At 37.4% G+C, this 22725-nt stretch overlaps 2 protein-coding genes across 5 annotated transcripts in view; both read left to right on the forward strand.

Moving 5' to 3' along the window:
• The window catches only part of actn2b (actinin, alpha 2b), a 28536-nt gene extending 11443 nt beyond the window's left edge, over nt 1–17093 (forward strand). The window contains exons 5-21 of the mRNA XM_034307919.2: nt 585–672; nt 1126–1204; nt 3985–4066; nt 5916–6001; nt 6114–6206; nt 6312–6542; nt 8085–8232; nt 8353–8503; nt 11080–11188; nt 11280–11420; nt 11585–11767; nt 12015–12149; nt 12651–12830; nt 13224–13370; nt 14691–14756; nt 15176–15334; nt 16244–17093. Coding sequence (XP_034163810.1) covers nt 585–672; nt 1126–1204; nt 3985–4066; nt 5916–6001; nt 6114–6206; nt 6312–6542; nt 8085–8232; nt 8353–8503; nt 11080–11188; nt 11280–11420; nt 11585–11767; nt 12015–12149; nt 12651–12830; nt 13224–13370; nt 14691–14756; nt 15176–15334; nt 16244–16402 — 2237 coding nt within the window. The 3' untranslated portion in view covers nt 16403–17093. The remainder of the gene's footprint in view (nt 1–584; nt 673–1125; nt 1205–3984; nt 4067–5915; nt 6002–6113; nt 6207–6311; nt 6543–8084; nt 8233–8352; nt 8504–11079; nt 11189–11279; nt 11421–11584; nt 11768–12014; nt 12150–12650; nt 12831–13223; nt 13371–14690; nt 14757–15175; nt 15335–16243) is intronic.
• Nucleotides 17094–19874: 2781 nt separating this feature from the next.
• The window catches only part of ryr2b (ryanodine receptor 2b (cardiac)), an 89706-nt gene continuing 86855 nt past the window's right edge, over nt 19875–22725 (forward strand). For 3 of the 4 annotated variants that reach the window (XM_026944056.3, XM_034307866.2, XM_034307864.2), the window contains exons 1-2: nt 19878–20044; nt 22492–22608. In XM_026944056.3, coding sequence (XP_026799857.3) covers nt 19994–20044; nt 22492–22608 — 168 coding nt within the window. In that variant the 5' untranslated portion in view covers nt 19878–19993. Of the gene's footprint in view, nt 20045–22491; nt 22609–22725 lie in introns of all 4 variants that reach the window. The other variant, XM_053237643.1, reaches the window with a different exon arrangement.

A 22725-nucleotide genomic window follows, 5' to 3' on the forward strand; every position in this document is an offset into this window, starting at 1 on the left:
ACTTGCTGCATGGACGTTCCACAACAGTAAATGTAACAATACATTTGAAAAACTCTTTCTTTAATAAAAAAACATTATAATTGTTGGAAAATTGCTGTGTTATAAAAGGAATTTAACACTCCATGTTGTGCTATTATAGTAAAATAATCAACTTCAGGTTGGAAACAGGAACTCCACTTCATCACACCACTCCATCACTGATTATTTTTCTATAACAGCCATGCTGCTGTGTATTATTCCGTACTTATGCTATGTAATCTTATTGAGGTGATTACATTAGCTGTCTGGTTCGCTTGCTAACTAACTAACTGTCAGTCAATAACTATGAAAATGCCCTAAAACCCAGTCCACAAGGAGCGGAAAGCTACTCAAAAATCTAATTTCTAAATAATTCATTTTTTGAGTAGCTTTCTGCTCCTTGTGGACTGGGTTTTAGGGCATTTTCATAGTTATTGACTGAAATGTCTTGCTAGATGAGCTAGCTAACACCTAACCCTTGTGTAGTACATAAGTACAGAAACATGAACGCTTCTCATGCTTGGTTTGTAGTGAAGTCCTACATGCTGTCTGCCATGTTCTTTTAGAAACCTCGGCTAAAGAAGGCCTGCTCTTGTGGTGTCAGAGGAAGACGGCTCCCTACAGGAATGTTAACGTACAGAACTTTCATGTCAGGTGAGTCTAATAACGAGTATAATAATAAAATTTTTTTACATTTTATTACAGTTTACAGTCTAGTAGCAATTAAAATAAGGAAAACATTGAATTGTTCCATATTTATTCCAAATCATTCCATATTTAGGCATGTTGTTTCTAATTTCGTCTGTTTCCAGTAAAGTATTTTGATTTGCATTTTCAAAATTCACATAAAAGAGCTGAATGGAAAACACCATATAGTCCACCGTAACTACAGCTGTACTTATAGATGTTTAACAGAATTAGATAATATTAGCATGAACATAAGGTTTGTGCTAATGCTAGTGGAGTTTTATTTTACCTTTTAACTTTTCAACCTGAACATGACCCTAATGGACTAATGGCTAGTACTTCAACTCAAGTTTACTAGAAATGACGAGAAATGTGTTTGGTAACGTTTGACCTTCTGACCTTTCAATCGGCGTGGTGAAGCTGGAAGGACGGCCTGGCGTTGTGCGCCCTCATCCACAGGCACAGGCCCGACCTCATCGACTACGCCAAGCTCAACAAGGTGTCCCGTGTGACCCCGAGTTAACCTTTGACCCCTGATATTAACTTCACTGTTACAGTCTCTGAATTCTTTGAAATGGTCACATTAATGTGGAAGTGATATGAGGTTTATGCTAACGAATGATTTGTTACATCATAACATCACAAAACACAAAACTTCCTCATTTGAGTATTTGAGATTCATAAAGACTAACCACACATACCAATCACTTTTTTTTTCAGCAGCCTGTGGTGTACAGTAGGGTCCAAAATTCTGAATCCACGACTAAAAGCTAGTTGTTCATTAGGAATACAAACATAATTGATAATATACTGAAATATTAAACTATGGCTAGCTTTTAATTAGTGATATATTTGGTATAATGTACAGCAAATAAAGTTCACCACACTTTTCTCTGAACACAATAGAGAGACTCTGAGTTTTCCAACCCCAGAATAGCTGCAGGAATTTAGCCGACAGATGCCTTCCGATAAACAGCCAGTGCCACTGACGGACTGAGCATTATAGTCATCTGGTTAAAATAAAGAATTCACGGGGAACGATCTTTTGGTCCTATTTTAGTCACTGTTTGTCAGGAGAAATTGCTTCAGAGGCTGGAGGAGCGTGTCAATAATCCACTGTTACTAATACACAATATAAATACACAGAAGCTACAGGACAAACATATGTAGTTAATAGTTACTTCATTTTACAGTTTTCAACAAAAAAACTGATTCAAATATTACAAACAATTAGGGACTTTGAGTTTTTATAGTTATTGTACAATTTGCATAGCTTTGTTTTATCTCAAATTCGTAAATGGCCCTGTGGTGGAAACGTAACAGACATGATGCAGGAAATGGAAACAAAACTTTCTACAGTAAAAAAAGACGATATAATGTCATTATTAATGGTCTTTTAGCAATGACTATACATATATTCACATGTAAAATGAAAAGTGGCATTAGCAATGTGCAGAACAATTAAAAATGGAAATACAAATTTTCAACAATAGCGTACATTTCCTAAAAATTAACAACAGTTTGCTAGTTTCACATGTTTAATAAAAGTAACGATTCACTTTTGTTCATCAACATGCTATTTAGCAAGCTTTTAGCTAATGAACACAAAGTTACAGGCTAGGTAGCAATAGCTAGCTAATGTAAACCCACTGTAATGGAGTACATACACACAGTTCTGGGCTATTTAGCACTAACTAGATAACATACACACAGTTATGGGTACTTGCTGATAGCTAGCTGTTGTACACACAGCATAATGGACTAGATAACAATAGCTAAGTAACATAGACACAATTTTAGCTTAAGCAGCAATAGCTAGCTAATGTAAACACACTGTATTGGACTAGATAACAATAGCTAGCTAACATACACACAGTTATAGGTTATGTAGCAATAGCCAGCTAATGTAAACACACTGTAATGGACTACACAGCAATAGCTAGCTAAAGCTAAAGAAACCATTTCACGGGGTCAATTTGTATGCTAATGTGAGATCCTTTAGAGTGAGTGATGAACTCAAAGATTTTATTAGATGCTGAAGTCAAAGGATTTATTTAGACAAGCCAGGCCAGTCAGTTCAGTCTGGAGTAAATGGGAACACACACACACACACACACACACAGCTGTTGCATTTGGCTCCAGGTAAAACTATGATCAGGGTAATCCTCAGGTTTTTGTCCCAGGCTCAGTGTCCTGGTAAAGGGACATCAGAAAGTCCCAGCGGATCTGCTGTAGCCGTTTACCAGCATACAGAGAACAATAGAACACACACACACACACACACACACACAGACACACACACAGACACACACACAGGTACCCCAGATATCCGATCCGACTCATGAGCACATGTGGGATCAGTTGTCCACTGTTTAAAATCCATCTGAGAATAGAAAAGCAGTTTTGGGACTTGAGACATGAACAGCTGAGAAATTCAGGCACTCACGGTGTCAGGAAAAAAGCACAGTATAATGTCCAAAAGTAAATACACCCTCAAATGTGCCATGTTAGTCCTCCAGGTCACATTGTGTACTTTAGAAGAGTTTTGAAGGTCACATTACAGTCATCTTTCTGTGGTGAAAGATACAGATAAAAAAAGAACTTATTTCTGTTCTTTCCATTCAGACATTGTTCAGATGAAAACCACACTTCTGTTACACATGTGATTAACTGAAAGTTGCAAACCTAAAGAAAAATAACTTCTGCCAGGGCCGACAGGAATACATGTGCTAGCATGGCTAATCCCTCGCTCTATTTTGAGGCAAAAATACATAAAAATAAGAGTCAATTTTTGTCATCCATGTTTTATTTGCTGTTAACAAATGGCTGAACAAATTTGTGGAACTCTGAGTGCAGAGGTTGTGTTTACCGTGCTTGCTATTTGGAATAGACACAGTACGATTACGCACTTGAAACACTTAAAAATATAGCAATCCCGAGTGTCGCTTCCTGGATTTCAATGAGTGTGTTCCTGTGTGTATGTGTAATAGTTTTATGCCTATGATGAGACCCTATGCTAATAGACTCAACTAATCCATATTAATCCATACTAATAGAGTATGTAAGTGGCAGGTAGAAGAATTTCTTTAGCTATTGCATTCTATATCCTGACCAACTGTCACTGATGTCTACAATATTTTATATCACCTTAGTGTTTGCACTATTCTATGCATGTTGTGTATCCATTAACACTACCTTGAAGAAGTATTATATTTAGGGTTACGTGTCATCTGTAATTTGTCAGAAGGAATAAATGCTTGATATCTTCTGTCTGTACAGGACGATCCTCTGGGGAATCTGAATCTGGCATTTGACGTGGCAGAGAAACACCTCGATATTCCTAAGATGCTGGATGCAGAGGGTGAGACTTTCTGTATTTAACACTGTGAGATGTTTTTGGATCTTATGAGTGTGCAAAGTCTCGATCATGTGATACAAAGGTTTTGAGCTTGAAAAAAAAAGTGTAGTTCTTTTTCAGGGATTAGTCATTAAATTAGACACCAACACGTATGTATACACACTGATCAGCCATAACATTAAAACCACCTGCCTAATATTGTGTAGTTCCCCCTTGTGCCACCAAACCAGCTCTGGTTGTGCTGTGGTATCTGGCTCCAAGACATTAGCGGCAGATCCTTTAAGTCCTGTAAGTTGCGAGGTCATGCCTCCACGGATCAGACTTTTGTCCAGCACATCCCACAGATGCTCGATTGGAGTGAAATCTGGGGAATTTGGAGGCCAAGTCAGCACCTTGAACTCTTTGTCATGTTCCTCAGACCATTCCTAAACAATTTTTGCAGTGTGGCAGGGAGCATTATCCTGCTGAAAGAGGCCACTGCCATTATGGAATACCGTTGCCATGAAGGGGTGTACTTGGTCTGCAGCAATGTTTAGGTAGGTGGTACGTGTCAAAGTAACATCCAGATGAATGCCAGGACCCAAGGTTTCCCAGTAGAACAGAGCGTCACACTGCTTCTGCTGGCTTGCCTTCTTCCCATAGTGCATCCTGGTGCCATTTCTTCCCCAGGTAAGCGATGCAAACACAGGCCTTCCACATGATGTAAAAGAAAATGTGATTTATCAGACCAGGCCACCTTTCTTCCATTGATCCATTGTCTAGTTCTGATGCTCATGTGCCCATTGCAGATGCTTTTGGTAGTGGACAGAGATTAGTATGGGCACTCTGACAGGTCTGCGGCTACACAGCCCCATACTCAGCAAGTCGCGATGCACTGTGTGTTCCGACACCTTTCTATCATAACCTTTTTTCAGCAATTTGTGCCACAGTAGGTCTTCTGTGGGATCAGACCACACGGACTAGCCTTCACTCCCCACGTGCATCAGTGAGCCTTAGGCGCCCATGACTCTGTTGCCAATTCACCGGTTGTCCTTCCTTGGACTACTTTTGTAGGTACTAACCGCTACATACCAGGAATACCCCACAAGACCTGCCGTTTTGGAGATGCTATGACCAAGTTGTCTGGCCATCACAATTTGGCCCTTGTCAAAGTCACGTGGATCCTTATGCTTGCCCATTTTTCTTGCTTCCAACTTCAAGTACTGACTGTTCACTTGCTGCCTAAATATATCCCACCCCTTGATGGGTGCTATTGTAACAAGATAATCAATGTTATTCAATTTCTGTCAGTGGTTTTAATGTTATGGCTGATCTGTGTGTGTGTGTGTATGTGTGTGTGTGTGTGTGTATGTGTGTGTGTGTATGTGTGTGTATGTGTGTGTGTGTGTATGTGTGTGTGTGTATGTGTGTGTGTGTATATATATATATATATATATATATATATATATATATATATATATATATATATATATATATATATATAACTGATGATTACACTGCTGTAAGTGTACTACTACTCATTTCTCACAGCTATCTTTTCTTTCTTTTGTATGTTTTTAAGGAAACACAGATCTCAGCCTTTTTTATGTTTTATTTGAGCCAAAAATGCTTATTAAATTCCATCACATGACACTTTATTTGGGAAAAAGAATGATCTATAAGTGTGTACTCTTGTACTAGTTGATTTAAGAGCAGACATGTGATCTTTTCTCTTCTCTCAATTTCTCATCTCCGCCTGACTCTTACTCTTTTCTCCTTTTCTGACTTCTTTATCAATCCTCTCTTCTATTCTGCTTATTTCTCTTTATTTCTCTTCTCTTCTCCTTGTAATCTCTCTTCTCCTCTCCTCTAGACATCGTGAACACTCCTAAGCCTGATGAGAGAGCCATTATGACGTATGTGTCCTGCTTCTACCACGCTTTTGCTGGAGCAGAACAGGTATAGTGTGTAGATGTGACTACAGTGTGTGTGCTTCAGTAATTAACATTCATCCATCCACTGTATCTCTCCATCTAACCATCCAGCCATCATTTTTTCTGTCTGTCTGCAGGCTGAGACTGCTGCTAACCGGATCTGCAAAGTTTTGGGGGTGAATCAGGAGAACGAGAAGCTGATGGTGGATTATGAGAGACTGGCCAGCGAGGTATACACACACACACACACACACACACACACACACACACACACACACACACTACCTGCTATGTTTACTGTGACACCTTTCTCTTCTCTTCTCTTCTCTCCTCAGTTGTTGGAGTGGATAAGGCGCACGACCCCCTGGTTGGAGAACCGTGTGACGGAGAAGTCCGTGGCTCTGATGCAGCGTAAGCTCGAGGATTTCCGAGATTACCGTCGCCTTCACAAGCCGCCCAAAGTGCAGGAGAAATGTCAGCTGGAGATCAACTTCAACACTCTGCAGACCAAACTGCGCATCAGCAACCGTCCTGCCTTCATGCCCTCTGAGGGGAAGATGGTGTCGGTGAGAGACACACACTCAAATCACTCCATCAGGATTATACCACAGCACTGTGGAATTCTCGAATCTGATTGGTCAGAAGGTGCTGATCAGTTTTCTGTAACAGCAGCTCTGACAGTAGCTCCAGCTGCAAATTCCAGCTTCATATTAATGCACTCATTCTAATACTTTATCATTTCTGTAGGAAGCTGTATGGTGGACGTGACGTATCTAAGACCAGCACACCATAACCTAAGACTTAAACAAACTCTTTTAACAAAGAAAAACACATAATCATCGATATGATGAAGTTTACTGCAAGGAAACGTTCATTTAATATTTATGGAAGGAGTCTCCAGTGTCAGCGCTTTGTAACAGTCAGTCATAAAGCTGTAAATTTATGCTTTCTGACATCTTTAGGACAGAAGAGTTTACGTTTCAGGTTTCTCTGTAACATGACAAGCTACATTTTTTTGTCTTCTTAACTTAAGAGAGAGAAAAAAGAGAGGCTGGTGACGGAACAGCTGTTTATATGAACTGTTATAGTGTAAGTGAGAACAGGAACGAACTTGTTTCATGGACGTTCTACAGCAATAAGGGATAAAAAGTATGATGTGTCATTGTTTAGTAAATAAAACTGATGTGGTGTGAGAGGAAGGAAGCATTTCAGGACATTCTGTTATAGGAAAATAATCGACTGGTTACAAAAACTTCATGCCATCCTGTCGCTGATTACTTGCATTTAACAGCACACCTCCCAATTGTTTTATTCCTTACTTAACACACAGTGATGTATTCCTTAAATAATTACTGTCTTACAGTGTGCCTTCTTAAAGTAACTTTATGTAATTTATTGCTATCTTGGATGTACTGAAGGGGATTTAACGAACCTGGAGTGGATTTTGCCCTTGGCAAAAACCGCTTAGCCATTTATCACCACTATTTTTGTTTTTTAAACTTATACTAGCTTGCTAAATTCGTTACTTTCTAGTAGCTTGCTAGCTAAATATAGGAACAAAATTTCTTGAGCTATCTGGAGTTCAGCTATCTGTAAAACTGCTGGCCCAGTTTTGCTGTTTCAGACAAAAATCGCACATTGTAAAAGAATTTAGTGATCATGAGATGAGATCAGCGGTCTTAGAAAGCATAATGTGATGCTCACCAGCATTGCGATTGTCATCATGACCAAAGACAGCTGACGAAAAAGCAAATAGAAGGATGGCACAGAATGTCGCAAAACTTATGTGACAGCATTGAATATGTTAGTGGCAATGGGAAAACATAAATGAAAAGTGGTAATGGACAGAAAAACCCAGAACTCACTTTGAAGAATGTTTGTGTTTGCGTGAACACGTATTCTGCACGCGCTAACCTACGGATCACGCTGACATGAATGGTGACTTAAATAGAAGGTAGTAATTTTCATTAATTGCAGGATCTTCATTGTATAATCTAACATGGAGAACACGTTATCACACAGTTTGTTGTGAAATTGCTCCTAAGATGAATGTCAAGAGCCTTATAGTCAGAGATTTTGAGTTTTAGCGTGTGTTTGGGTGTGTGTAGGACATAGCGAGCGCGTGGCAGGGCCTGGAGCAGGCGGAGAAAGGCTACGAGGAGTGGCTGCTGACGGAGATCCGGAAACTCCTTAGAGTCGACCACCTGGCTGAGAAATTCCGCCAGAAAGCCACCACTCATGAGACCTGGGCCTCAGGTGAGCAAAAACTAATACATAGCATCCTGAACATTTGGAAATACCTGCGTATAAACCCGCTATTCAGATGGATTTCATTCAAACAGTGGAATTGTGTATGTGTGTGTGTGTGTGTGACAGGTAAAGAGGAGCTCTTGACTCAGAAAGACTACGAATCTGCTTCACTGATGGAAATTCGAGCTTTGATGAGGAAACATGAAGCATTTGAGAGCGATCTCTCGGCTCATCAGGACAGAGTGGAGCAGATCGCTGCCATTGCACAGGAACTTAAGTATGACCTTTAGACCTCTGACCCCTAACATCTACTGCTAACACTGTGCTAAAGTTCTGCTAAATGTCAGTTATTGTGAGTAGAGTGAGATGGATGTGGCTCTGGTGTACTTTTCATCTATTTATATATACATTTAGATGTTATGTGTTACCCATATGTGTATCTGGGGATACGGTTCTGTTCCATTTTGAAAAGAGATGATATTTTATAATGTGTGTTGTGTGTGTGTGTGTCGCTCTCTCTCTCTCTCTTAGAAAATTGCAAGTTTACTTGAATGATAGTGTGACTATGACAGTGCTGTAATGTTTAAGTGGAAATAAAAGACGCACAAACGTATACTTAATGGCTTCCCATGCACCAAAAGACAGCCGAGGGTGCCAATACTTTTATCTTTACTGAAAATACAGAGGACACACAAGCAGCCGTGCGTTTTTTGTGGATTAACAAGTAGTGTAAAATGTCTTTCCACACTATTTGTAATGGCACTAGGTGGCTGTGTAATGTTATATCCTTTGTAGGGCACAAAGAAAGTGAATCAGATGCCATTTTGGATTTGCCCTAACTAGAAAATGGCAGATTTTACTGAGATCATGGGAATGAAATGTAAAATCATGTTACATAGCGATAACAAGAATAAAAAAAAAAGTTTTGAGATGAATGAGAAACTTTGCCAGACACTACACAAGACTGCTGCTGACAGAGAAGCGATTCCAGTCAGAGACGGTAATCAGGATGATTGATTAAGCTCCGCCCACGTGTCCGAGTTTGCATGCTACTTATTTGTAGCTCCTCCTATATGATGAATATCAGCATTCTGTCACAAGCATATGCATATCAATGTATCCAACTTTCACTCAAATGCTCTGTATGAGGCTTTTGTTTTCTGTATGAGTATTTTTTATGTCAGTCATTTTTATAGACACTCTACTCTATGGTCGACTGTAGATCCTGGGGGGCGGAGCTTTGTGAACATAATTCAAATGTCAAACCCACCTATTTAATCAAAATCTTGAAAGAAATGGCTAATCGTACCTAATGCACCTATAAAATACGGCACGGCTCGCTTGACAGTGGAAATAGCTATAATGTGGAGGATTGTGGGTAATTTGCCAAGCCAGTGAAAAAAGCGGCTTCTGTGTTTGCAGTGTCATGTTCTGTCTTGGATTCGATGTGTCATGTTTTGCCTTTCAGCGACCTGCAGGATTGAAATAACTTCCTATGTTACACACGCTGTGTGCTCTTACATGCATTCTCAGCACTGTGTGTCACTGCTATCCTGTTTTAGCTCATGCTATCTCCCTCTAAGCCTGTGTGTGTTTTCGAGAGTGAGGATATGATCGTGTGTGTGTGTGTGTGTGTGTGTGTGAGTATGTGATAATGATGCGCACATTCTGAGTGAAAGATAAGCGCTAACCTTTCTCTCCCTCCATTACATAGCTAAAGGCTCAGTTCACCTTGTGGCTTATCTCGCTAATCTGATTGACCTCGTACACCAAACCAAAAAGCTGCAGCTCATCAGCTACGACTGTGTCGGAACAGAGCGTGCCGTTTACACCACAAGCCACCGAGCGTGACTTTATAAGGCTTTATTGTGGAGAGTGTGTTATCTGTGCGTTGCTTGCCTTATCTTAGGTGTCAATTAAACATTTTAAGGGGACGTGACCTTCACGGCATGAAATGGCAAAAAGGGGTACGGGGAAAAAAACTCTTTCTAACCTTTTCTAATCATTGATATTGTGGTGATTTCTGTGAGGAGACGTTTATTTAACATTTATGGAAGGAGTCTCCAGTTTCAGAGGTAAAGCTATAACTTTAAGTTTTCTGATATCTATATAAGACAGAAGAATTTGTGTTTTCTTGGGAATATAAACTGTCTTTTTTTGTTTTATTAACTTTAAGAGAGAGAAAAAAGAGAGGCTGGTGAGGGAATGACTCTTTCTAGCTGCTATTATAGGAAGTAACCTGGTTCATGGACTTACCACAGCATTAAATGTAACAATAAACAGATAAAAAATAAGTAAAACATGCTATTTTTAGTAAAGAAAAGTTTATTAGCAAATCTGGCAAATTGCTGTTGTATAAGACGAACCCTTCGGGACATGCTACCCTGTTGTTGATTATTTTTCTACAACAGCTTGAGACAGCGTGTTTTATTCTTTATGTAATACCGCATTGTTGATGTTTTTCCTATAAACAGTCCTATACCATCCTCCTATTGGTGGATTTTTTTTTTATACAGGCGTCACTGCAGCTCTGAGATTTTAATCACAAATTTCTCACACTACCAGAACTTTGTTGTCAGCCATCTTTGGTTTCATCGGCACTAAATCGGGTGCTGGTGACGTCACATATTGCATTCTAATAGAATTCTTATACGACATTTCTACGATCTGCGACAACAAATTTGTGCTGGAAATTGTTCAATAAATCGTGAAACCAGAACGAATAGATTTCATAAGGAACTGACTGAATGTGTGTGTGTCTGAGTTGTTGTGTATACATAGGCATAATAGTGTGAAGTGTTTATTGAATATAATGGTTACCTGACTGTGTGTGTGTGTGTGTGTGTGTGACAGTGAGCTGGACTATCATGATGTAGCAGCAGTGAATCAGAGGTGTCAGAGTATCTGTGATGTCTGGGACAAGCTCGGGACGCTCACCCAGAAACGCCGCGAGGCGCTGGAGGTACGGTGTGTGTTTTCTCCTAATAGACAGAATGTATTGTTTGGAAAATATACTGAAAAGTGTGTGTGTGTGTGTGTGTGTGTACGTTCAGAGGACTGAGAAGCTTCTGGAGACGGTGGAGCAGCTGTTCCTGGAGTATGCAAAGAGATCTGCTCCCTTCAACAACTGGATGGAGGGGGCCATGGAGGACCTGCAGGACATGTTCATAGTGCACACTATTGAGGAGGTCCAGGTACACACACACACACACACACACACACACACACACACACACACACACACACACACACACACGGAAATGCATATAAATGTCATTTTTAAACTATTATGCTATACTTCACTGTGTGTTTGTGTGTGTTTGTGTGTGTGTGTGTGTGTGTGTGTGTGTGTGTGTAGAGTCTCATCACAGCCCACGAACAATTTAAAGCCACTCTCCCGGAGGCGGACTCAGAGAGACAAGCCATCCTGGGCATCCAACAGGAAGTGCAGAAGATCTTCCATAGTTACGGTATCCGTGGCGACCTCACCAACCCCTACAGCACCATCACCATCGAGGAGATCATGAGCAAATGGGACAAGGTTTGATACACACAACACATACACACAACACACACAACACACACACAATTGAAAATCAGGACACGTTCAGTATATCTGTTTATATATTCAAACGTGTGTGTGTGTGTGTGTGTGTGTGTGTGTGTGTGTGTGTGTGTGTGTGTGTGTGTGTGTGTGTGTATGTATGTGTGTGTATGTGTGTGTGTGTGTATGTGTGTGTATGTGTGTGTATGTGTGTGTATGTGTGTGTGTGTGTGTGTGTGTATAGGTGAAGAAGCTGGTTCCTCAGAGAGATAGTGCTCTGCAGGAGGAACTAGCACGACAGCATGCTAACGAGAGGCTCCGGCGTCAGTTTGCTGCCCAGGCCAACATCATCGGCCCCTGGATCCAGAGCCGGGTGGAGGTACTGCTTTTAGTCCATTACAGCACACCTTCACACAAACATAAGAAGTTAAATCACATTCACCAGCAACTGAAGTTGAATTTATGATGCTTGAAAAGAAAAAGGGGATTTTAATGTTAATGAAAATGCTGTGAATCATAGATATTAAATATACTGTGTCTGAATTCACCTTTTTAAATTCAGGTAACAAAAATCAGAAAGTTCAAAGAAAATATAGATTTTAAAAAACAAAACAAGAAAATTCAGGTTTAAAATTACAAAGAGTAATACAATTTTAACCCGAGTTTCCATAAATAATTAAATTACTTTAATAAATAAATTTACTATAATTAAATTCTAATAATTATGTATTACTGATTAAATTCTAATAATTAATTATAGCTGATTAAATACATAAAAGTACTTAATTCGGATATTTGGTGATTTTTGCATTCAGTTAGAATTTTAAAGAAGGACAGGAGATGATTGGTGTGTTGTGTGTGCGTCTGTGTGATGTGACAGGAGATTGGCCGATGTTCCATGGGACTGGGTGGGACTTTGGAGGATCAGATGACGCAGTTGAAGCAATGCGAGCATGTGATCGTCAGCTATAAACCCAACATCGATAAACTGGAGGGAGACCACCAGCTCATCCAGGAGTCGCTCATATTTGACAACAAACACACCAACTACACCATGGAGGTATACACACACTCACACACACACACACACACACACACGACTAATTCCAATTTTGTCCGTATGATAATGCTAACACTTAAGCTACAACTTACTGGAGTAAAAGCATGAGCAAAGTGTTTTCTCATCAGTTCAGTAATGTGACAGCCATATCTTACAAAATATACTGAGTGAAAATAGTCACATGATGAAATTCTGGTCTCTGATTGGCCAGATAAAGAAGCTTGCCAGTGTAACATGCGAGTAAAGTCTTGGTCCTTAAATCTACACCCATGTTATTATATCAACTAGAAAATCATTCACGAAAACACTTTTGATTTGTATTATGAACGTTTTGTTTCTTTGTAAGTGTTTGTCTTCTATCCATTAGTTCATTCGTTATCTCTTTCCCTCCAGCATATCCGTGTTGGCTGGGAGCTGCTCCTGACCACCATCGCTCGAACCATTAATGAGATCGAGACTCAGATTCTGACCCGCGACGCCAAAGGCATCAGCCAGGAGCAGATGAGCGAGTTCCGCTCCTCCTTCAATCACTTCGATCGGGTACTGTACTCAAATCAGTCTTTAATTATTAAACATGCACTAAACACTTCAGCTAATCCTCTGTTACTGTACTCAGATCAGTCTTTAATTATTAAACATGCACTAAACACTTCAGCTAATCCTCTGTTACTGTACTCAGATCAGTCTTTAATTATAATGCATACACTAAAACTATAGCTAATCCTCTATTACTGTACTCAGATCAGTCTTTAATTATTAAACATGCACTAAACACTTCAGCTAATCCTCTATTACTGTACTCAGATCAGTCTTTAATTATTAAACATGCACTAAACACTTCAGCTAATCCTCTGTTACTGTACTCAGATCAGTCTTTAATTATAATACACACACTAAACACTACAGCTAATCCTCTGTTACTGTACTCAGATCAGTCTTTAATTATAATACACACACTAAACACTACAGCTAATCCTCTGTTACTGTACTCAGATCAGTCTTTAATTATTAAACATGCACTAAACACTACAGCTAATCCTCTATTACTGTATTCAAATCAGTCTTTTTTTATTATAATACATACACTAAACACTACAGCTAATCCTCTATTACTGTACTCAGATCAGTCTTTAATTATAATGCATACACTAAACACTATAGCTAATCCTCTGTTACTGTACTCAGATCAGTCTTTAATTATAATACATACACTAAACACTACAGCTAATCCTCTAGTACTGTACTCAGATCAGTCTTTAATTATAATGCATACACTAAACACTATAGCTAATCCTCTAGTACTGTACTCAGATCAGTCTTTAATTATAATACATACACTAAACACTTCAGCTAATCCTCTGTTACTGTACTCAGATCAGTCTTTAATTATAATACATGCACTAAAACTATAGCTAATCCTCTATTACTGTTCTCAGATCAGGTTTTAGTTATTCCATGTACACTAAGACATTTCAGCAAATCCCCTGATACTGTTCTAGGATCAGTCTTTAGTTATTGGACATTCACTAAATGCTTCAGGTTGGTACTGGTCTCAGATCAGTCTTTAATTATTATACATTCACTGAACACTGCAGCTAATGCCTCAGTACTGTGCTCAGATTAGATATCTTCCTGTTCCTGTCCTCAGCTCAGTCTTTAGTACTAATACACTTGTCTCACCTGCGCTAACCTCAGATCTGCCTTTAACCTTTAAACTTTATGTAGCATTGGGCTGATTGATATGTGTGTGTTTGTGTGTGTATGTGTGTCCTCCTTTCTCAATCTCTTTAATGCTTCTTTTGCTTCCTCCATTGTGGACCTTCATTTCTGGATCCATGACCTTTGACCCTGGCATTGCAGAAGAAGAATGGCGCGATGGACACTGATGATTTTAGGGCGTGTCTCATTTCAATGGGCTATGACCTGGTAGGCATGACTCAATCAGTACACTCCTCATTCGACCATCATCCACTGTAGTGTTTCATGTCAATATATGTAAGGCTATGTGTTAAATTATCTACTCAGATTAAATAATAACATTTTGCTCTAAGACAAAATAACAATAATGACAGTATATACAGGATATTCCGATGAAAATTCATGTGTGGATTTCATGAAGAGCTAAAATGATCAGTTTTATTCTCGTTTTAATGATGAACTGATAGATGTTTACATTAAGATTGCCTTAAATTATGTGTTTCTGTATACTAATATTTTTTAAATTAGCTGGAGTACAAATTGTTATTATTTTGGATACTTGGGATGATTCTTTGCTACTGTGTGTGTGTGTGTGTGTGTGTGTGTGTGTGTGTGTGTGTGTGTGTGTGTGTGTGTGTGTGTGTCAGGGAGAGGTGGAGTTTGCCCGGATCATGCTGCTGGTTGACCCGAACGCTACCGGAGTCGTAACCTTCCAGTCCTTCATCGACTTCATGACCAGAGAGACTGGAGACACGGACACGGCAGATCAGGTGGTCGCATCCTTCAGGATCCTCGCTGCAGACAAGGTGAGTGCGTGTGTGCGCGTGTGCGCGTGTGTACACGTATTAACCCCTAGTAAGGATACCATGATGGGAGTATATGCCAAATTTGATTTTGTGTAGATATTTAATTCCCATTAACAAAAGTTTTTTTTAAATTCATTTTTTAAAAAAAGGATTATTAAAGAGCCAAAAGGCTTCACTTTGGATACTGATAATTTCATATTCATGAAAATTCCGTAATTTCAGAAAAACAAAAAACTTTCATATCCTACTCGTGTTCCTGTATGTGTATAAATCTGTGCGTAACAACATTAACTAATGTAAACCTCAACTTGATCGACTTCAAATCATATAATTTGCATGGCTTACTGCACTACTGCACTGCACTTCAGCACAAACCCATAAATTAAGACAAATAAAACTAATCATTCAAACATGACAAAAGAAACTGTGCCGTATAAACAGAGGACGAGCCGTAAGCAGTAAACATTTAAATTTTAACATTTTTATTGCCATAGAAGTTATAGCAATAAAAATGTACAAATAAAATCAGTGTTTCTGAAATATTTGTAAATCCGGCAGAAAACTTTAGTTCGGTTTGGCTTGCACAAACATTTACACACAACTTTGCTCAAAGATTGATAAGTGATAACTTTATAGGTACAAGATTTAAAAAAAAAAAAAAAAAATATATATATACATATATATATATATATATATATATATATATATATATATATATATATATATATATATATATATATATATACACACATTTATATACTGTATATTTAGATATGCTTTATATATATTACATGGGAATTTGTTTTTTTTCATGTACATATCAGTATGAATGGGTCGAATGTGAGAATTGTAGTGATATTTGAACATGGATGGAATTTTTTATTCTTTTTTCAACACTTTCTTCTCCAGCCGTACATCCTGATCGACGAGTTGAGGCGGGAGCTTCCTCACGACCAGGCCGAGTACTGCATCTCCAGGATGCCACCTTACGCCGGGCCCGGCTCCGTGCCGGGAGCTCTGGACTACACTGCCTTCTCCACCGCCCTTTACGGCGAGAGCGACCTTTAACCTCACACACAAACGCACACACAAAAAAAATCATTGATCCATGAGGGCAAACAGAGCACCAATGCTGTTAAATAAGGATGCACGTAAAATATTTTTAATGAAATCTAGCCAAAATCTTTTCCTGAATTTGTCACATTTTTGAGGAAACACAATTTTGGGAATTAAAAATAAAATTTAATTTGATTCTCTGGATTAATCACACAATCCTTTATAGTCATTGATGGAAATATTTACCACGATATTGAATGTATTGCTTTAACCACACATACACTGCTATAGTTCTACACTGTTCATGGTTTAGATATGAAAATGTATGTATCACATGCATACCTACTAGAGTGTGTACTATGAGTTATGTTTGTCTATGTCTAAGTGTGTGTGTTTGTGTATGTGTGTGTGTGTGTGGTTGTATTTCCACTAACAGGGATGTCTAATAACAGCATATACTGAAGCATCATCTTCATACAGTATTGAGAGCAGGTGTGTGTGACTTACGCAAGATTACAAAACTACATTATCATTTTATTTTTCATAAATTATAAGAATCAAAAATGACTAACGTTAAAAATGGTCTTTTAATGTGTTTCTGTAACCAGCTATGGGACTGCTAACGTCACGCAATACTGTAGCATTACAAAGAATTTACCATTGAACTATTTTGCCAGTGTGAAATAAAAACATTAAAGAATAATGCTCTCGTTTGGTTTAATCTGATTTCTACAACAGTGGACTTGGTTTCACCGCATTCCAGTGAAATTCCTTTCTGGGCATTAAAAAGACCATGCATTAAAAAAAGAAATGTATAGTGCAGATATCAAATTTATAAACAGTTAATACAGCCAATCCTTGATATTTTCCAAAAGCATTAGCATAAAAACTAGACATTATGGAGCTGAACCATGTTGAAGAAAGTGCATGAAGGTTTGTGCATGCAGCTAGAGAAACGATTTTTTGATTGTAATAGACTTCCATTGCTATTTCGAGTCATTACTTGAGATCCTTTTAAGTTAGTTGACTAGAAATTCAAAGCATTATCACCAAAACATACACATACTGTACGTATCTGTACGTATCTGTACAATGAAACATTTCCGGTGTCCTGGTTTAGGAAAAAAATCAACAATGCGGTGGTGTGATTAAGCGGAGTTACTGTTTCCACTCTCCATTCTCCAATAACAACAATCTCGAAGTGTTTTATTTCTCTTTTACCCCATCAATCTGCCAAGGATTACAGTTTTTTGTTTATTAAAGAAAAATATATTGTGTCTTTTCCCCCTCCTGCTTACAGTTAGATTTAATGTTTTGGAACATTTGCAGAAAGTTTGTTCCTGTTATCACTTATGTTATAGCAGCACCCCCTCCTCTCTTTTTTCTTTCTCTATTGAAATCAATAACACAACTTGTCATGTTACAGAGAAACCACAAAGCAAAACTCCTGTGTCTTAAAACTTAAAGTTACAGCTTTACCTCTGTCTGGTACAAAAAGCCCTGACCATGGAGACTCCTTCTCTAAATGCTAAATAAACAATTCCTTACAGAAAACTTCAGCAGATCAACAATTTCAAACAAATACACACAGTTTTTAAATCGGTTTTTGTTGAACGTCAGTTGGTGTGTAAGCTGGTACTGTAGAAAGGATGACATATTCAAACGAGTGTTAATTAATACAAACCTGGGATTTGCAGCTGCACTATTGTCAGAGCTGCTGTTATAGAAAACTAATCAACACCTTCTGACCAATCAGCATTCAGCAGCGCTGTGGCGTCTCTTTCCATTAAGAGTCATAGCTGTGCTAATATTTGAGAAAGTACAGTATAATACAGGAGTACAAAACTCTTCTTCAGTAGGATTAAGAAAAATGATGGACATTAGCCAGGGAATGCGTTACGTTTTATTGCATATGAACTAGAGATGCTACTGATCTGATACCAGCAGAAATCAGACATCGGTGGATCAGATATGGGAGAAACAATATCGGGTATCAGCTCCTGTAACAAATGGCAAAGATTGGAATTGCATTTGGAAAAGTTTATATATAAAGACACGCCTGTTTTTTCTCTTCTCTTAGGATTAATTTTATTATATTTATAGTTTATACATTTTTAACAAACAAAGTTAAAAAAGTGCTTAACAAAGTGCTTTTTGTATAAGTGTGTGAAAGAGTTTAACTGTCAAGTGCTTCAGTTAAAAAAACATTTTAAATCTTAATAGTTTTCAAAGGGCACAATAGTGATACTCAGGGTTCAGTATCAGAAAAAAAACCTTGTCTAATATCATTTAATATATTATTATCTCTAATATTATTTTGTTAACGGTTATAGGTGTAATTTAGAGAACTGCATTTCTGAATGGAGGAGATAATGTCATAAAAAGTGATGAATTGGTAACTGCACATACTGCTGAAGTCCATCAGCACTAAACAAAATGGCGACTGAGGTTTAGGTCTGAATTAATTCATCGATTTAATTAAAGCTATCAGTCTTGATTTGTGACTTTAAGTGTTAGTCAAGTGTGAAAATTTGTGCCATATTTAAAAGTTGCGTCTCTCTTTATACTCACTTTATACGACTTCTGATTAAATATCATTTCTAAACATTTAAGAAAACACAGTGCTGTTTAATATGGAGCAGGAGTTGAGGATGTTTCACTTCTCTCATGTACTGGATGCTAAAAAGAGTGTAATTACACTGGAAAAGAGTGTAATTACGTGTGTAATTATACACAAAAAGTAACAGATCATTTGGTATACTTTTTCTTCGGCTCAGTTAAGTCGATTCGATGATTTTAAAATCTCTTCTTCTTGAATTTCGTATATCACGCATGGCAAACCCAGAAATTATTGAAATAAAAAAAGAAAAACAAAGCATGGAAGGATGGATCCTCACTCAATGAAAAAAAAAAAAGAAGAAAATTTGTTGAATTATTACTTTAGTAAAATCTGAAAGATTAAAGCCAGTGCTAAGAAAATTCAGTGATTCATTTCTTTTTTTTTTCTTTTTCTGAAAATAAATGAATAAATAAATAGAGAATAAGACATAACCACAATACTGATTTCCTAACATTGGTAAATAAACAAGACAAGACAAGACACGACAAGACAAAACAAGAAATGAAATAAAATAAAATAAAATATTAGATGGTTTAGGGTGAATACAGAGGCATTTTAGGGCTACTGTTTAAAATTGTACAAGTCTTCTTTTTTTTAAAATACAGAATAAATTTGTAATCGTTCTAAAAAAGGCAAATTCTGAGAAAAATCTTAGAATATTATAAGAATGATGTGAAACCTACAGTAAGCTACGTTATTATTTTTACAATTGTTTTATTTTCCAAAGGTTATTTTTTTGCCTTAAAATTGCAGAAAAGCAATCACATATATGAATTTTAATATGAATTATATTCAGTTTGTGTTCTTTCTTTCTTTCTTTCTTTCTCCAGCAGACTCGGTGCTCAGTGCTCTGTGGTGTTATCACTGAGCGTGTGTGTGTGTGTGTGTGTGTGTGTGTGTTTTCTCTCTGCGATGTTCTCCACATTGTCACACACCTGCAGCTGAACATTCTCTGAGCTCTTCTCTCCTCTAGCAGTAAACGGATGATGATGGCGCCTGCAGACGGAGAAGATGAAGTTCAGTTCCTGCGTACAGTAAGTAGAGAAATCAGTTTCTTCCTGAGAAAGAGAAAGGGGTTCAAGGCTAAAAGCTGTTTTTATTGGAAAAGCTGATATCACCTGAGTTCGTTTCCCCAGTTCCGGGAGTTAAAGAGTTTATTTGGAGAAAATTTAGCAAAGAAATAGAAATATAAAAATTAGGATAAACATGTCATTCTTGGGGATAAACGTGTCACTCTTGACTTACGAAGAATTTGACTTTGCTTACTGACACTAACACTGTAATGTAAAGAAAATTTATTTATTTATTTATTTATTTAAAAAAAAATCATTTTCAATTTTTTCTTTGTACTATTTGTACTATTCAAAGAGTAGAATTAAACATAGTAAGATAAGTATTTTTAAAAAAAATTCAGTTCTTGAATAATATAATTAAAAAATATATATATTATGGTTTTTAATACTTTCCCCTAAATTTGATGGAATTCAAATAAATTAAGCAAAGTAAAACAAAAAAACTATTTATTTATTTAATTGCTGGAAAATGTTTATTTTATTTATATGTTTATATTTAAAAAACATTTTCATTTATTTTCGTTTTGTGTTTCTTTTCTATATTTTTACATTTTTATTTTTTCTTCTTTAATTTTAAGAAAACTTAGTATTCATAGATCAGATATGTCATTTTTTTGTTACTTTTTTGTAATTTGTAATTTGTTTTCATTTAAATATTTTTCAGTTTCTTGAACAATTTTATATTTTCCCCTAAATTTGTATGAAATCCATATGTTATATTCGAAAGTTTTAAATAAAGTAAAGCAAAAAAGTACATTTTATTTATTTATTCCACTTTTATTATGCTTATTACTTATACACGGCAATTTTAGTACTCAAAAACAGTGGGAAGATTCTGTTAAAAATAAATAATTTCATAGAATTTCTGTGTTATACATAAATTAAGGTGTACTAAATGCTACAAGCACAAACTTTAATCTTATTTATTTATAACTTTTTATATGAATTAAATGACGTGTGCACATTTAAACAAATATGCAGTCATGAGTGTGTATAATTTTAGCACATGAATGTTGGATAAAAGCACACGCTGGACATCATTGCGTCTCTCAGCTCTATTTTAATCAGCGTTATCAGGAGAGTGGGACGAGTATCAGTGTGTTAGCTGTCCACTCTCAGCCTCTTATCTCTCACACAGACTGCTGAGGGATTCCTGCTCCTCCACACACTTTTGGATGAAAAGACACTTAATTGAAAAAGCGAATGTGTCACTATACACTAATGATGATGTCATAATATTTTACATACATATATTTACATACAAAATTTTATCTTCTGAGCTGACGCTGCTTTTAAATGTTATATAGTGTGGAATGTACTTACTTTGTAAGTGTGTGTGTGTGTGTGTGTGTGTGTGTGTATGTGTGTGTCTTTATCAATGACCCACTAACGGCCACTGTGAGACAGCACAGAGGTGTTGGAATTCTCCTTTACTGACTGTCTAATAATACCCCTTGTTTCAGCCCGTATATAGCCACACACACACACGCGCGCACACACACACACACACACTTAATTTACATGGGTAACATTTAATTGTAACTTTGTACTAATAAAAATTTGAGTGGGATGGTGTGAAAATCATACAAAAACAAATGTAGCGCATTATTTGTTCACTTAAAAAAAGTGAACAACATTTTTTTGTCATCTATTCCACTTCTCCTTCGTTTAATACGCAAAACTGATGAAGATGAAATTAACACAGTGTGGTTTATGGTTATGGTTTATATAGTAGAATGTGCTGCATGGCAAATAAATCAGTGCTTCGCTAAAGTTGGGAATTTTTATTTTATTTTTTTTAAATAAAACTCTGCATCTACACTACAGGCATGCAAAATTTTGATTCAGGTGTGTGTGTGTGTGTGTCTGTGTGTATATTTGTGTGTGTGTGTGTGTGTGTGTGTGTGTGTTTCTGTCCTTCTGAGATGATTGCAATGCAATGGGCATATTGAAACTTGATGGATGATCCAATGTATGAAAAGTTAAATTATTCAATATAATTCTATTATAATCCAATCAGCTTTGAGGAGTTGGAGGCCACACCTTCTTTACTGAGACTGACAGGAACAGAGGACGCGCCTCCTTCACTAGCACTGACAGATACATAGACCATGCCTCCTTCATTAGCACTGACAGACGCAGAGGCCACGCCTCCTTCATTAGCACTGACAGACACAGAGGCCACGCCTCCTTCATTAGCACTGAGACACAGAGGCCACGCCTCCTTCACTGAGACTGACAGGAAAGTGAATATGCAAATTTTTTTACAGATGATGAAAACAATATAACCTTAATTTTTTAGGAAAAGAAAAACAACAAATAAAAAGAAACATTTGGCTGCATGTATAATTGGGTGTAATTAAACTGATATAGTGTTTGTGTGTGTGTGTGTGTGTGTGTGTGCGCAGTCAGATGAGTTGGTATTGCGCTGTTGCTTGGCTGTCCCCCTTCAGCAGAAGCTGTGTTTGGCTGCAGATGGTTTCGGAGGCCGACTGTGTTTCCTCGAGTCCACTTCAAACTCCAAGGTGAAACTCACACACTTTACCTAAAAACAGCTAGTTAACCTGCTAACCTGCTAGTTAGTTACTTACATAATGGCACCTGAGCATTCATTTTTACATAAGAACACTACACACTGTCAG

The sequence above is a fragment of the Pangasianodon hypophthalmus genome, chromosome 10 (genome assembly GCF_027358585.1).
Source record: "Pangasianodon hypophthalmus isolate fPanHyp1 chromosome 10, fPanHyp1.pri, whole genome shotgun sequence".
Taxonomy (NCBI): Eukaryota; Metazoa; Chordata; class Actinopteri; order Siluriformes; family Pangasiidae; genus Pangasianodon; species Pangasianodon hypophthalmus.